At 41.1% G+C, this 17,155-nt stretch overlaps 1 protein-coding gene across 1 annotated transcript in view; it reads right to left on the reverse strand.

Annotated features, from left to right (window-relative positions):
• The window catches only part of CTNNBL1 (catenin beta like 1), a 163,593-nt gene that overhangs the window by 95,091 nt on the left and 51,347 nt on the right, over window positions 1–17,155 (reverse strand). Inside the window, exons 5-7 of the mRNA XM_045528609.1 lie at window positions 15,533–15,630; window positions 7,578–7,671; window positions 4,517–4,608 (exon numbers count right to left, since the gene is read on the reverse strand). Of these exons, the coding sequence (XP_045384565.1) occupies window positions 4,517–4,608; window positions 7,578–7,671; window positions 15,533–15,630 (284 nt within the window). The remainder of the gene's footprint in view (window positions 1–4,516; window positions 4,609–7,577; window positions 7,672–15,532; window positions 15,631–17,155) is intronic.

Here is a 17,155-nt window from a genome sequence, read left to right on the forward strand (position 1 = left end):
ATAATATTAAAGTCTGCCAGGTGTTGGAATTGTGTCCACTTTGCAGAAGAAGAAAAGGTGTTCCATGAGGGTGAGTGTACACAGTTACAGGTATACACTGGAACTCAGGCTAACTTCCGCAAGAGAACCATTAGGAAAAAAATGAAGGGGCTGATTTTCAAAAAAGAAAGAGGACAGTGTAGGCTAGGGGCAAAGCAGCGCTATGGAAAGGGTGCATGAAGAAAATTCTGGAGTCTTGAGTCTTAATCCTAGTTCTATCTCTCTAACTAGCTGTACAGGTTTGGGCAATGCACTTAATACCCAAAGGTCTCAATTATTAATTTTTTATCCACAACAGGACTTATAAATTTCCTTTCAGTTCTAAAAATGATGGAAGCTACGTAGAAGAGTAGGGACTTAAGCTGTCTCGTGGAGGTCATGTGTAATTTAGAAATATAGAGGGAAGAAAGGAGTCAGTCATTCCTGGTGGAGGGAGAAGTATGAGCAAAGCCAGACACAGAGGTCAAAATAATTTTGACCTTTGCAGAGCAAGGAATAAGTAAAAAAGATATCTAAAAGGTAATAAGGACAATGTTTCAAAATTGATAAATGTCTGACAGGGACAGGTTAAGAGGTCTTAAAAAGTAGGCAGAGAAGTTGGGATCTAACGTAGAGGGTATTAGCATTACTCTAGGTTCTTGAACAGGGAATGGCATAGTGAAGATGGAGTTTTAAATCACTTTGTAGAATAAAAATGGGTAACAAGAAGATTCACATTTCTAGAGACCAGTGGATCTTAGTGAGGGCTGTACATTAGAATCATATGCGGAACTTTTCTAAAATATACCAAAGACAGAGACTGAGACAATAGGTCTGGACCAGAATCTGGGAGTCTGTATTTTTTAAAGTTCCACAGATGATCGTAATACAAATCCTCAGCTGAAACCACTGCTATATAGATCTGTAAAATTTAAAAGCATTATCACATTTGATCTTCACAATAACCCTGTGAGACTGGAAGGGCAAGGAATAGATCCCTATTTTTCAAAGGAGAAAACAGAGGCCAGACAAGTTAACAGACCATTCCCCACAGTTACACAGCTAATAAGAAAAAGTAAGCATTTGGGTCCAGCACTCAGTATGATTCACCATGACGTTGATGACAGTGAAGATTACATTATGATAAGCACTTTCCCAGACTATAAGAAATAAGGGCAAGGCACTGCTTTTAAAGACATGCCTTCTTGCTGACCTCACTCTTAAGCAGAACTTTCTTTCCATTAATGTTCTGGGCAGCACAGGCTTTTTCTAAGGACACTTGCTTACTAGTAAAATAACTAAGTAGTATTTTAATGTTTAAATACCCCCCAAACTTTGAAAAACTGTTATAGAGACAGCAACATGGCTATTTATGCCCTGAGGATTACACAAATGCAAAGCCTATAAGGCAAGAGTTAATAGCTTCCTAGACTACCAAATGGGTCTCTTTATTACTATCATAAGGTAATGGAATCCAAGTCAAATTCAAACATCCAAAAGTCAATTTCCCTTCCTATGTTACCAATTCAAAAAGAAAAAAAAATAAAAAGACTAGCAAGTTTCAGCACCTTTCAAAAGGCAGAGGTTTTTTTATATTCTTATATTCTGGTTTAATGAAGGATTCCTGAATCAGCTTTAAGTCTCAAGGAACTGAGAAAAATTTGTGCTGACTTCACAGAGACAAAAACTGCTGGATTATTCCGTATATTTTAAGGCTGAGGCTCAACGTGGGCCACCCCACCAAACTCAGGTCCCTGACATCTATCCCAACCCCCAACTTGGTGTTCTGCTTTCCTCTCCCCACTCCTAGCTCCCAAAATGCCCCAAGGCTTTGAAGAACAAAAATGTGTTAATTTTCATTTCTTTTAGTGTGCTTTCTATACAAACCTGTCTCTCTCTCTCTTTCTTCTTTTTTTGTTTTTAGAGACAGGGTCCCGCTCTGTTGCCCAGGCTGGAGTACAGTGGTGTGGTCACAGCTCACTGCAGACTCAAACTCCTGGGCTCAAGCGAGCCTGGAACCTCAGCCTCCCGAACAGCTGGAAGTACAGACATGCGCCACCACACCTGGCTAATTTTTAAATTTTTTTGTGGAGACACGATTTCGTAATGTTACCAGTATGATCTTGAACCCCTGGCCTCAAGTGGTCCTCCTGCCTCAGCATCCCAAAGTGCTGGGATTATAGGCATGAACCAGCACATTCAGCCAAAAATATATTGAATACTGAGAAAAGAAGAAACAGAGTTTAGAGAGACGTAAAGGGAATTAAATGGGAAACAAGTCTAGATCTAAAATCAAAGGACATCTAGACTCAAGAGAGGAGATCAAAAGGAAGTTGCAAGACAATGCATGAATTAACCATCTGCTGAGTGCAGGCAGGAAAGAAAGAAGGGGTGGAGTTTGAAGGAAGTTACAGTCCACCGAACTCTGCCAGGCAAATGTGCCCATACCCACCAATGGTAATAGCTGGGCTGAGTATCCTCAAGTAAATATGTTATGTGACTTATGTTATAGATTCAATGGGAACAATGGGTTAAATAAGTAGGACTGGGGAAGACCTAGAGTTTCAGAAAGGGAGGGACTCATGGAACATATGACAGTGATCTCAGACACAACCTTCTCCCCTAGCCCTGCCAGGACAGTGGAGGGCCTGGCACTCCCCTTTCTGGATCTCTGTGATACTCAAGCACAGCAAGGCCATAACTACTTAGAAAATCACTCTAGCAACAAACAAGTGCCTCCTTCTCACCAAAAAGTTGGCATCCTTGCTGCCAGAGGACCATTTCAGAAGCACACAAGCAGTTCCAAACTGATTCCTATCACACCTTTGGTTAAAACTATTCTGAGAGTTCCTACCCACCCTTTCCCTCATTCACTCTATAGGACAGCACTGATTAATAAAAAGACACTGAGAAGGACTATGCCAAGAAGGAAGGAGAATGAACAATCCAACAGAAATATGGACAAAGAATATAAACATGAAGCTAAAAGAAATGAATACAAATGGCTAATAAATAACTAGAAGCCAATTTACTTCACTTGATTTTACAATTCCAAAATAAAATAATAACACCAGTTTTCACTAAGATTAACAAACCTTCAGGTCTGATAATTCTCAATGTTGTTAGAAGTAGAGGGAAATAGTCTCAAATCAGTGGGCAGCCTTTACGTAGGACAGTTTTGTAATACTTACCAAAAATGTTAATGTGCATACCCTTCGGCCTATCAATTTCACTTCTAGGAATTTATCGTACTGATAAGCTGTACAGATAAGCCAAGACAAAGGTGTATGAAAGACTGTGGCATATGAGGATACAGTAGTCCTCCCTTATCTGTGGGGGATACATTCCAAGAAAGCACAGATAGTATGGAACCGTATATATACCTTGTTTTTTCCTATACATACATACCTACGATAAAATCTAATTTATAAATTAGGCACAGTAAGAGATTAACAATAACTAATAATAAAACAGAACAATTATAGCAATATACTGCAATAAAAGTTATGTGAATGTGGTCTCTTAATCTCCCAAAATATCTCATTGTACTGTACTTACCTATTTTTGGACTGTGGTTAACTGTGAATAACTGAAACCACAGAAAGCAAAAGCGCAGGTAAGAGGGGACTACTATATTCATTGCAGCATTGTTTGTAACAGTAAAAAATTTATATAAACAGGAGGATAGTTAAATTAATTTTGGTACCTCTGTACAATGGAATACTAGGTTACTAATAGTTCAGTGAAAAAGTCAACTTGCATAAAACATTCTGTTTGTGAAACACACATACTCTCTCTTACATATGCACAGAAAGTTTCTGGGAGAATAGATATTAATATAATATTGTTAACAGTGGCTGTCTCTGAGAAGTAGAACTAGAAGGGATCAGTAGAAGGGAACTTTTACTTTGAGTTTTACACTTTCTGTATCACATGAATTTGTTTGTATTCACAACACGTTTGTATTTTCAGATGCACCGAAGTCTATTTTTAAAGCCTCTTCTTCTTTTTTTTTTTTTTAATTGAATTTAATATTTTTTGGAGACAGGGTCTTACACTGTTACTCAGGCTGGAATGCAGCAGTGCAATTACAGCTCATAATAACCTCCAACTCCTGGGCTCAAGTGATCTCCTGCCTCAGCCTCCAGAGTAGCTGGGACTATGGGCATGTACCATCACACCTGGCTAATTTTTTAAATTTTTTGTAGAGATGGGGTCTCGCTTATGTAGCCCAGACTGGTCTCAAAACTCCTGGCCTCAAGTGATCCTCCCACCTTGGCCTCCCAAAGTGCTAGGATTACAGGAGTGAGCCACTGTGCCCGGCCTAAAGCCTCTTCTTTTAAAACAAACAAAAAAGAGAAGACAGAGGCAAGAGGTAACAGAAGCTTCCCAAACTAGTTCATATGGCTTGGTCTAACAGTCTATACCAATAACCCAGCATCAACCATGCCCAGAGCAAAGAGAGATTTGAGCTGCAGTCTCACAAAGCCAAACTCACCTTCAGCCTCTTCAACAGCCACTGCAGAAGACCCTGCTGGGCACCGTCTGTACACATCTCGGGCCGGAACTCAGCCATGTTTTCTATGATAGCTGAAGGGAGACAGACACCAGTCATTTGGGAGGGAAACTTTGTTTCCATCTGCAACAAGCTTGCTTCTCATGACAGGCATTTTATTCCTCTTCCCACTTCTCTGTATTCCTCCCAGCCAGATGCTGTGTTGTCATTTTTAGATTAACCAGGGAGTTGCTGTGGTTTTTTTCTTCAAGTTATATTACAAGTAAAAGTCATAACTGAAAATGATGAAATTCACAAAAGGGATAAGTGGTAGATTTTCTGTGCTAATAGGGAACACCACTGGAGCAGAACACACAAAAGGGTGTGGCTATGACTCACTAATTCCCTATCGTACCAGAGCCCCAGAAACCTGTAACCAAAGAGACATGGAGGTAGGCAGAAGCCTTAGGAAAAAGTCAGGGGAGGATAAATTCAGAATCTCTTCCTTCCCTGGTCCACTTTCAGTTCTCTTTCTCTGAATCATGTGGAAACAAGGATATTACAAGACAGGCAAGATCCTCTTAATTGAACAAAATAATGTGCACAGAGGGGAAAGGCCATGCTGGCAGAGGTAAGTGCCAGGTATTAGAAAGCAAATATAACTGGTCCTGCTATTGCCTACAATAGCCAAAGTGTTGCTTAACAGAAAAATTAAAAATTAGAAGACAAAAAACAGGTTATTGCATGACTATGATATTAAAAAGGAGGACTTTTTTTTTTTAATCAGCTAGAGTCCTTAATACATCAAAAGCTTTCATTTCCTTCAGGCCCCCTCCCACTCCACACCCTGGAATATGTTACTGTCATAAAGCAGATACAGTTCTGTGCTCCCTAAGCATGATGCCCAAACACACTGGGTGTGAATTTTAGAAAAAGGGCTGAAGAAATCATCACACCTCCTCTCTTCTTCCTCACTCCTTTGCCCATGTCAGCCTCACGACGGCAAATTAAAGGATGACTGGGCAGAGGAAATACAAAGCTGTGGCAGCAGAATGGCAATGAGACCTTGAGAGGTAAAGATTATTATAATACTCTCAGTTACTTTCTCACATCTTCTAAGAAAATTAACTCATTCATTTTAATCTCCTATGTCTTTATCATATCCTTCTGCTTATAGCTTAGATGCTTCCTGTTGTCCACTAGAACAAAATCCAAACTTCTTGCCATGGGTTCCAAGGTCTTCCATGATCTTGACAAACTTACTCTTCCAGTCTCATCTCCCAACACTCCCACCTGCCACTGTCACAGACATTTCTAATCTTTCCCCAAAGTCCACACCCATCCATGATTTTACAAATCATACTCCCCTGGCCTTTTCCCGTTCTTCCACCTGGCAAAAATGCACCTATCTTCATATTCAGCCCCAGCGGGCTACCTGCGCCTATCCAGCAATGTGGAGACCCTTCCTCTTCACTCCCACAGTGCTTTTCACTGACTCCTGTTATACCATGTGTCACCCTGCATTGTCTTTTCTTTCTGTTCAAGCCTTTCCCAACAGTCTGCCCATAAGGAGCAGAACCATGCCTACTCATCATAATCTACCTCAGCCCAGCACAGTGTCTGACAGACAACAGGCACTCAATAAGCACAAGTGGGATGAGTCTCCTGAGCTGTTGGTAGCTGACCAAGCTGACACTAGACAGATCGCTGCAGACTGCCAGGCTGGCACTTCTTCCATTATACCAGGCCCTTTTTATTAATAGTCAGGTAAGACTTTTGATAAGCTTTTTTCTGAGACAGAGTCTCTCTCTGTTGCTCCAGGTAGAGCACAGTGGCATCATCATAGCTCACTGCAACCTCAAACTCCTGGGCTCAAGTGATCCTCCTGCCTCAGCCTCCCAAGTAGCTGGGACTACAGGCATGTGCCAACGACACCCAGCGAATATTTCTACTTTTAGTAGAGACAGGGTCTCACTCTTGCTCAGGCTGGTCTCCAACTCCTGAGCTCAAGCAATCTTCTCGCCTCAGCCTCCCAGAGTGCTAGGATTACAGCCATGAGCCACCAAGCCTGGCCTCAATAAGCTTTTGATTCTGCGAAATCTAGCGTTACACTAACAAACAGCAATGCCAAATTCTGGCTCTAGACTACAGCCAACCCCCAAATTACAGAGTGCTGTGGTCTCTCCTCTTACCCGCTAGGTGCCTGTCTTCCCCCTTCTTTATGATAATCCTCACTTAAGAGAATCTAGAACTATAAGAGAAATCTGTGGCAAACACAAAGGAGCTGAGAGAAAATCTAATCTCATCTAAGTTTCTCCTTCTGCTGGGCCTCATTCATTCCTCAAGCTGTGCTTATAGATACCGTCACTTCTGGTTTTTTAAGACAATAACCAGTGATAAAGACGACTACCCTGAAGCACAATTTTAAATAGGCTATTGGTTCAGCAACTTTGCAAAGGGAAAGACTGGGGAGATTCGAGGAGGAGAAGGAAGAGAAGAAATACTACAGAGAAATCCACCTAAATGAATATATGATGTAGGCGCAGCCAAGTTAGTCGCAATTTTTCAACTCACAGTTTACACAGCAATCTATACATAAGAAGAGAAAGAAACACTCTTTTTCAAATAAAATGCCCTATAAAGGTACACAGTGGTCTGAAAGTTTGTAGTTCCACTGAAGTTAAGTAATAAGAAAGATCAAAATGATTAAAAATGTTTAAATATATACTTTCCAGAGCAAAAAAAAAAAAAAAAAAATCACCCTGCATAGAATTTTGTCCTAAATTTTGGAGGCAAAGGCCTACTAATAGGAGCCAGCAGCTCTTATCTAATAAGGTTACCCACTTAGTGGATTTCTGTTTTTATTACCAGCAAGCCAAACTAAAGCTGCTGTTTTATGAAATTTACACAAAGGTCTTCATTTCTGAAAAGGCAGTTTGGGAGCACGAGGAAGGAAAACACTCCTGCTGTTGACTCTATTATGAAGGAGGAAGGGAAATGAGCACCAAGCCCCAAAACCAACAGAAAGAAACTCAGGCAACGGCGGCAGGCGCCTTCCCCTCACCCAGAGTATTATGGACACCGTCTGCCTCCTCCTTCACAGACTCATCCAGGCGCTCCAGATTCTGCACCAGCAGTGCTACCACTTGCCCATCCACCTGCAGGAACAGGGAAGCAAAAGGAGAGATGATGCATGTCACAAACAGTCCCCAAAATGTTCCCATTCCCATGCTCACTTCTGTATTTGGATGAATAAAGGAAATAAATAATCAGCAATTTATGGTTTAAAACATGCTCTTCCACCCCATTATTTCTTTTGAGTTTTAAAGTGCCCCTGAGGGAAGAAAAGGGGAGGCATTATTACCCTTAACTTAAGATGAGTAAACTGAAGCTTAAGGAGACAAAGTGAAATTCAAGGTTAAAAAGTTAATGAGTTCAGCTAGCACTTGGACATAGACCATCTGAAACCAAGTCTGGTGCTCTTCCTCCTTCTCCTGTGGTACTTATACCTTACAAGAATGCCGTTTTAAGTCAGGCTGACAGTTCCTTCAAGCCAAAACACATTTCTAGACCACAGCACCAGGAGATGTTTACTTGGACTGTTTATTAGGCAAATTTCACACTGACCTCAAAATTTTGGGTTAAACTCAAAATATTCCTAACTTTCCATGTTAAGCCTTTATGAAACTATTACTTACAAAAAAGTTCTAGTTCCCACTTAAAAAGAATATATTAACATAATAAAATACTTCACATCTGTATTACGTTTAATGCATAAGAAGTATTGTATTTCTTATTTAATTTGATTCACACACTTTGAGATAGATAGGAAACTTTCAGTAGCCACATCATACAGCTGATGTTCAAGAGGTTAGTGACTTAGCCAAGACCACACAGCTACTGAGCAGTGGCAGCAAAGGCAAAAACCAGGCTTCCTTCTTCTTAGGTGAAATAACACTTTCACTACTTCATGCTACCTTCTGTGCACAATTTGTGTTCTAGGGAGACTGCCCTTAGGTAACCCTGAGGCACACGGAAGAGGATAACTAAGCAAATACCTAATTTTCTATTATCAAGAAGTGATTATCCATCTGGTAATACATTCCTAAGCAGACACCCAACAAGCAAACCTGTATCTGAAGTTAAGGCCTACTGCATAATTGTGGTGTTATCCTCCCTCTCAGTGTCTCAGTTTCCTCACTTATGAAATGGGGATAAATTATAAAGATTAAATGAAAACATGTGACATCTCTTACCTTGGGTCTGGTTCATTTATGGTAGCTGCCCAAAGAATTATGCAGAGAGTCTGCATCTAGCTCTTTACCCCTTTTGATACCTGATTATTCACTGTTCATATCTCCCACTGCCTAAGAAAAAGCCAAGTTCCTTGAAGGCAGGCACCTCACCTCATGCAACTTGGCATACCCTTCAAAGTCTCATACCAATGCTATATATAGCAGATATTCAGTAAATTTGGCTAAATAACCTGATGGAACACTTAAACTTTGTGCACTGCAATTGGCTTATTATATATACTGTCCCATTTATCTTCATTTAATCCTCACAACTTTTATAAGTGAGAAAACAAAGGCTCAGAGAAATTAACTAGCCTGACCAAAGTCTCAAAGCTGGTAACATAAGTGATCAACTTCCAAATTTTACTTTTTTTTGTTAGAGATGGGGTCTTGCTCTGTTGCCCAGGCTGGAGTGCAGTGGTGCATGATCATAGCTCACTGCAACCTTGAATTCCTGGGCTCAAGCAATCCTCCCACCTCAGCCTCCTGAGTAGATAGGACTATAGGCACATACCATCACGACTGGGTAATTTTTTATTTTTTGTAGAGATGAGGTCTTGCTATGTTGCCCAGGCTGGTCTTGAACTCCTGGCCTCAAGCAATCCTCCTGCCCCAGCCTCCTAAAGTGTTGTGATTATAGGTATGAGCCACCATGCTCCACCCCAAACTCTACTTCTCTCCATAATGCTCTATTACTTCAGTGAGGGGAGAGGAAGGAGAGAGAAGGAAATGATCTCATTCAGCTGACACTTCCTGAGCACTTATGTGTAAGGCACTCCATGGATACAACTCAAACTGAGCCAGAGGATGGAAGTGATGGCAAGAGAGAACAATCTTGAAATACTGATCTTTAACCTCTCTGGGTAAGATTTAAGGGAAATATTTGGATAAGTGGAAAAGCTGAAATTATTAACTGATTTGCAATACCTGAATCACAAATGATTTAGATTTTTCAGGCTCTCCTTTATGCCCTGGTGTGGAAAATAAGGAGGGGCTAATATTTGAGGGGATACTGAGGTCAGAATTGAGAGCACCTGTACGTGCAAGAGCTGTTTTTCCCTCTTATGCCGGGAGATGTACAATCTTGTTCTCAAATCTCACAGCCAGCAAAAGCGTCACCAAACAAATCCACTGTAATGTTTTCCTTAATTAATTAGACAATTTGGGTATGTGAGAGAAAACAGAAAAACATCTGGGGGAAAAAGATGCACCATGTCACAGTATGTTTTTCCCTAAATCACCCTGATTGACTTATAATCTCCCTGAATCCTAAAGCAGTAGACACTGCAACTCCACTGGGTATCACACTGCTTGTCAGTTCTGTGAACTGCTTCACCAGTTTCAATTGCTTATTGCTGCTTTATCTGCATTATTTTTTCCCCTCTTCCTTGATTCTTAGTTATGTTTCCCATCTCTGCTGTCTGGAGAGTGGTGGGGGCAGCGGCAGTGAGCAACGCGCTTAAATCCTGGAGCTGAATGGTTATGGATAATGGGTGTCTGGCTGGAGGAAAATCTTTTTTCTTGCTTTGGAAATCTAACTTCTAACAGGCAGCCTTTTTAAGCTTGCAAAGTGTGAAACTTTATGTTTAGCTGGGTTAAACACGATTTTATCTGATTGCAGGAAGGCCAAAAGCAGTCAAAATACATTTAACTCAGAAAATCCTTGGAAAAATATTTATATTATGCATAGCTCTGATATGGTTTAGTAAGAAGCACAAATTAGCATTCTGTCCCACTGCCTCTAACCCCTTGGGTCTACCTTCAATTTTTTGGACCTGTGATGAAGCCTGAAACTAAAAACAAATTCTGCTTAAGGATTAAATCATCAGTGAGAGCAGCAACCCTGGCCTTGGAAATCAGGACTGTCTTAGGCCTGATGTCTTCTGATAAGTCACTGGGTATTTCTGCTTATTAGCAGGCTTCCCAAACAATATTCCAGCAGGTGCTACTGAGATAAAGTTCAAGGGCATGATCAGACATCTTTTTCCACTTGACCAAAGAGGATGGATATAAGAGAAGAAAAGGAAATAAAAAAGACAGACAAGAGGGTTTGAAGGAGGATTCTTTTTCTATCTGGTACAATCTGCCAATAAGCTTTCTCAAGAGTTAGAATGGAGTTTTTCTACCTACTAGGAGTTTCAGAAATTTCATATATAAAAAACAAAAATAAACCCCCCATCCATTGAATCCTGATCAAACAAGTTTTGAGGATACATATGGTAATATGATCATAATGCAAAACTCAGGCCTGCTGCAGCCAACCTAGTAATTTTTTAGCTTCCACTCTTGCCCTTCCAATCCATTATCCACACAGCTGCCAGAGTGGTCTGTTTAAAACGTTTGGTCAGACTATGCTACCACTTCCCTGCTTACACTCCTGCAGTTACTCTCTTGACGCTGGCAACTCCACCCAAACTTCTTATCAAGGCCTACAGAGCCCAGCACGGTCTGGCCCTGACTCTACTCTCTGCCCTCCCCCCAGTTGTACTCTAACAGGACTGACCCTTTCTCTGTTCCTTGACTATGTCAAGCTCAGCCTTGCCTTATTGCCCTTGTCTTATCTTGCTCTTGATCATTCTGAATGGCTGGTTTCTTCTTGTCATTCAGAACTCAGGCCTTGCCCAAATATTTAATCTAACCTGATTTCCCAGCCACTCTACATCACATCAACTCTATTTTAAATCTCTACATAACAGAGAACACTATCTGATAGTTTTCTTGTTTACTGTTTCTCCCTACACCAGAATATGAGTTCCACAAAAGCAGAGGCTTTGTCAGTTGTGCTCACAGCTACACACCAGGTTCCCAGAATCATGAACATACCAAGCACTCAATAAACATTTACTGATAGAATAAACGAAAGAATTTTGCTTAGGAACAAATACAGATGAAGGCAAGAATGTTAATGGAAATGGAAAGAATGGGATAGGATCCAGAAATTTACACAGTAAGTACCCTTACAGCAACATAAAACCTGCCAACCTCAGCCTCACCTGAGCAGCACAAATACGTTGCCGACCACATCTAAGCCTAACCAATATGGGACTTCAAAGTTTAACATTTAAGTAGGGTTAATTGAGGGCAAGAATGCGTATGGCGGGCATTCGCCCAGCTCTCTACATCAAAGGCACTTTTGTGAAACTCTTTATAGCAAATCATGGCTCCTGGCCACTCTGGTCAGCTTCATGACCCAGTGACACATCCACCTCCTCTGGCTGTGACACCTCCATACACTCTTGTACTAAAGCCTCCCTTCCAAGGCCATCGCCAACACCTGCAGCTCCGCAGCCCTTCCAGATTATTCCCCATCAGACGTGATGGCTCCCCCCCTCTTCATTTCCATGGAAGCTTGCCTCACAGCTGTTCTCAACATTCTGCCTTGGATTAGCAGTACTTATTTCTTCCTTTTTAAAACTAAACCTCTATCCTTGCATGTCTTATTTAGGCCAACACCATCCAAATGTGGGGTTTTTTGTTTTTCTTTTTTTTTCCAGTATGTGTTCAAAATTATTTTGCAACATTTTTTGAATTGAAAAAATGTTGAACTCAACATTCACAAACATCTCACTGTGTGGCAGATGATACATATGATTTTAACTTGACATTTAATAAGCCTTTAATATCTGCCATGCATAATATCTTTACAATGATAATGGCCAATATTTATTGGGTGTTTACTGTGCCAGACTATTCTAAAAACTCATTAAGTATCTCACTTTTTCCTCACTTCGGTGCTGTGTGACAGGTACTACTGTCATCTCCATTTTACAGAGGAAGAAACAGTATGGAGAGACCAGTAACTTTCCTAGGGACACACAGTTGGTAAGGACAGAGCCACCAGTCTGACCACTCCTCTGGCAGGGATCACAACTCAGGAAAGAAAAACTTATAAAGAGATGCCTATAATCCAAGTGACAAGTGCCAGGAAGTACAAAGTGCTCAGGGAACACAAATTCTGCTGAGGTGATGAGTCTCAAAAATACTCAAATGAGAAGAGATAAGGTTTAAGTTAGGCTTTAAAGGACAAGGAGTATTCCGGGTAGCCCCAGAGAAGCAAGGCATGCCCAGCTGAAGGCAGAGCGTGAGCAGGGGCCTGGGACTACCAAGCATATGGCAAGTTTTGGGACTAGTAAGTAGAAAAATCACTGCAATCTAATCACTATTCTCAAGGAGTCCACAGTCGTCTTTGGAGAGGTAAGCCAGAGAATTGCCAACAAAGCAACATACCCTCATGTTTACTACTCTTCAGAAAAGAGTCCATTCTCTAGGCTGCCAAATCAACTTGGTACAAAGCACAAACACTCACCTTTTACATAAGTAACAATAGTGGATATGAACAAAATTTGAAAACCCCCAAGATCCCTGAGAATACCAGGACAGCACTCCTTCCCCACAAATGTGCTATTCTATTACTCAGGACCTCCAACTGGGAAAAAGACCAAAGCAATAACTGCAAACTGCACACCACAATAAATTCTGCCACATGCCCTCTAGCCTCTGCTCATGCAATTCCAGGCCTCTGATATTGGCCCCAAATTAAAACTACAAAGACAACTCAACCCTTGTAATATGAGAATACTTATAAAACTTCTTCCCAAATGCAGCATAAAGCTAGAAAAAGATAAATGGAAGACCACCCACCAGTTCTGCTCTCTGGTATTTACTAATGGCTTCTGACTGGTTGCAGACAAGCAAATAATATATTGGAATCCAGAAATGTTCAATGTTTGTGATTCACACCAGCCCCACCAGGATAAAGCTATAAGACTCAAATCTTAAAATAAGATAATAATAAAAGCCTAAACAAAACAAACGGAAAACTCTGTACAGCAGCTATCTAATGGCTCCCCAGACTGAGGACGAACTGTTTCTTTCCAAATAAACAATAAAATCTGCAAGACCCAGCTTCTGTTGGTGGGCTTGGCAACACAGAAAACACAAAGAGCTTTTGTGTGAATTGCTGTTTCTGAGTACGTTTTACACGTAGCAGCTAGGCTAGCTGTTCCTCTCTCATCTTTTCTATTCACACAGGCAAAGGATGGTAATTAAAATCAGCCCAGGGACCAGGCAGGAAGGCTCATACAGGGCCACTGTAATTAACCTCTGGAAGGTAGATTGCACAAATGACACTGTGGGGACACAGTGCAGGAGCAAGTGCCACTGCCTTTCTTCAGACGATCCTCAAAACAAAAGGACACCCCAACATCACCCTTTTCTTTCTGCACAATGGTTCAAAGGAAAAATAAAGGCCCTGAATTCTACAAAAGTGGCAGTGTGCTCCAGGAAGGAGCTTAAAAGAAAAATAGCCATAGAAATTTTCATCATACTCAGTCACAAATGGCCCTGCTGGACTGCAGCCTCACTCTCTGTAAGAAACAGTTCATATACAGTGGGTTCACGACCCCTTCATTCACACCAAATGCCAGCAGTGAACATGTCACATGGGAAATTTCTAGTGTTGAAAACATTAAGACAAAGGATGAGGAGGGGGTGGGCAGCGTAGCAGTGGGGTTTCAGAATCATTTGGGGCCACAGTCCCAGCCATTCTGATTCAGTAGGTCTTAGGTAGGGCCAGAAAGCAGCCTAGCAAGCAGCCCAGGTGCTTCTAATACAAGTGGCTGCAGTATTTTTGCAGTTTATCTTTGATAAACTCTGCAACCTGGATCAAAACCAGTACTTACAACATTCTTACCAGAGAGAAAAGAGAAGACAATAAAAGAGAAAGAAAACCAACAGAGGCTTGAGGAGAGAGAGAGCTTAGCAGGTGAACAGGTGGTTATCAGCGTAAGAAGTTGGACTAGACCCACTTCTGCCCCTGGCCAGCTGTGATGCTTTTTCAGCTTTGTTGCTCTCTCTGATCACCAGTGAGTGAGGGAAGCTGGGGTGGTAGGAACAGAATTGTGGTGGGAATTGGAACATGTAGGCTCTTATCTCAGCTGTCACAGGACTCGCTGAGTGACCCAGGAGAAGGCTTCACTTCTGCATCTAAGTTGCCTTACTTGTAAGGTGATTAGACTAGATGGGACCTGGCCAACAGGCTTCACCTCCTTTGGATTGGCTGCTGCCTGCAATAATAGCTGAGGGAGATTTTGAGGCCTTTCCTAAGCTCCGCAAAAAGGAATACAGAAATCAAGTGGCCCTGTCTTCTACAGGCAAGGGATGTAACTCTAGCCTAGATGTTCTCGTTTTTAGCATTCTCTGATTCCTCTCTGATGGTCTATCTGTAAAATAAGTAATAATAATACCTGTCCTCACTGGCACTTGGGATTATAACCCAGAAGAGAAAACAAGTATGTGTGAAAGCTCTTTGGAAAAAGATCAGTAACAACAAAACAGACAGGGAAAGGGGAAGAGAACAAGAACATGAACAAGTACAGAGAGAACACAAGTTCAAATCCCAGCTATGTGACTATGGGCAAGTTGTTTTACCTCTCTGAGCCTCAGCTTCATAGCTGTAAATGGGAATAACAGTAGCAACAAGTAGACACGAAAGGAAAAGAGAACAAGAAACATGGTGGTGGCTGAGTGCAGTGGCTCACGCCTGTAATCTAGCACTTTGGGAGGCTGTGGCAGGAGGATTGCTTGAGGCCAAGAGTTTGAAACCAGCCTGGGCAATAGAGAGACCCTGTCTTTACAAAAAGGAAAAAAAAAAGAAAGGAAAACCATGGTGGTCATGCCAATGCCTTACACAAACCTGCAAAACCCCAGGAGAATGTGCACTTACCAGAGCATCGATAAGTACTTCTGCTCCCTCTTCACTCTCATGGAGGGTGTCTATATCTGTTAATTCCTGAAGCAAATCAACCACAGCTATCGACACATGTGAAAAATGTTAAGGGTATCATGTACATGCTGAAATCCTACCAACATTTTGTTAAAATCTTTGGTTCCCTTCCGTTTCCTCATCATCAATTGCTTTATTGTCATTTACCTTTAAGAGACTCTGGTTTTATTAACATCTCTTCAAGAAGGTTCCACCCACAGTGGGTATTCAATAAATGTTGTTAAATAACTCAGTCTCTTTCCTTATACTGCCTTCCTGGCAACTGACTCCATAGGTTCACTACATTTTCAGAGATTTCAAAACTTTAAAAATCACTTAGGAGGTCACTTTTCCAGTGAGAAATAGGCCAACACCCTCAACGTTATCTCATAATTTAAATTCTTGGAACTCAGTGCAATCTTTACTACCTTGTACAGTTCACCTTCAAAGGCAGTAATGATTTCTGAGAGGAGGTAGCTGATGTTCATCAAGGAGTCTTCAGAGATTAGGGCATGAAAAAATTGGTTGAAAATGTGGAGGAAAAGAGTGACATGGAAGTGGGCTAGGCCCCACCAACCTCCATCCCTTCCAATGCCACACCGCTTTGAACATAAAGGGAAGGCAAATGATGAGAATTAAACACTGAGCAAAAGTAGAAGAAGGAGAAGAGGGAAAGGAGACATAATATAAAAAATCACACACCACAGGCCATAGCCAACATGTCACAAATGAGGCATACAGACAACATGACTTGCAGATTCCTAAAAAGGAACAATCAAATTGAGCTGAGAAATTAGGAATGACTTGCTAGAAGAATGGTCAGAAAACAGCCAACTAAAAAGATGAGGATAGGTAGACTAGAAAGCAAAACCACAGGGATAAAAGCAGAGACTGGAATGTACAAAGGCATCTGATAAGGAAAGGAAAGAGGACTGGAAGAGGGGGAGGACAGGGAGGAGAGAGAAAATTATAACTATGTGAAGAAAATAATATTTTGAAAACAAAATGTTCACACTTCTCCCTCATCCAAGAAACTCCCATATTTATTCTCTCAAAAGTTCTTACATATGAGATAAAAAATCCTATAATCCATTCACATGCTTATTTGATATGCATGGTAACATTTCATCTATCATCCACCCATCCACCTATCCATACATCTGCTGTAGAGTCAGATGTCTACAGGACAAGCAGCTGAGTCAGGCACGCACTAAGTAGTATTAGCATTACATCTCTTGCACAGTACCATGCATGACTGAATACTTATTAACTAGTATGTGATGCTTATTAATTAAACAACAGTCATAAAAGACAAGTGGGGTATACCTGAAAGAGCAACAGATGAAGAGTCAGAGCAAGCTTGAGGACAGGGGTCATATCATACTCATCTTTGCTTCACATCTTTAGTGAGGCGAATGGTCCCAAAATTATCACTAGCCATGTAATCTTGTACAAGCCCCTTTATTTCCTTACGTTTAATTTCCTAATCTGTAAAATTGGGATGATAGTCTCTGCCCAGCCTATCTCACTGAGTAGTTATAAGGAATAAATGAGGTCAGGTAAGACCAAGTAAGTTAAAATAAT

The sequence above is a fragment of the Lemur catta genome, chromosome 17 (assembly GCF_020740605.2).
Source record: "Lemur catta isolate mLemCat1 chromosome 17, mLemCat1.pri, whole genome shotgun sequence".
NCBI classification, from domain to species: domain Eukaryota; kingdom Metazoa; phylum Chordata; class Mammalia; order Primates; family Lemuridae; genus Lemur; species Lemur catta.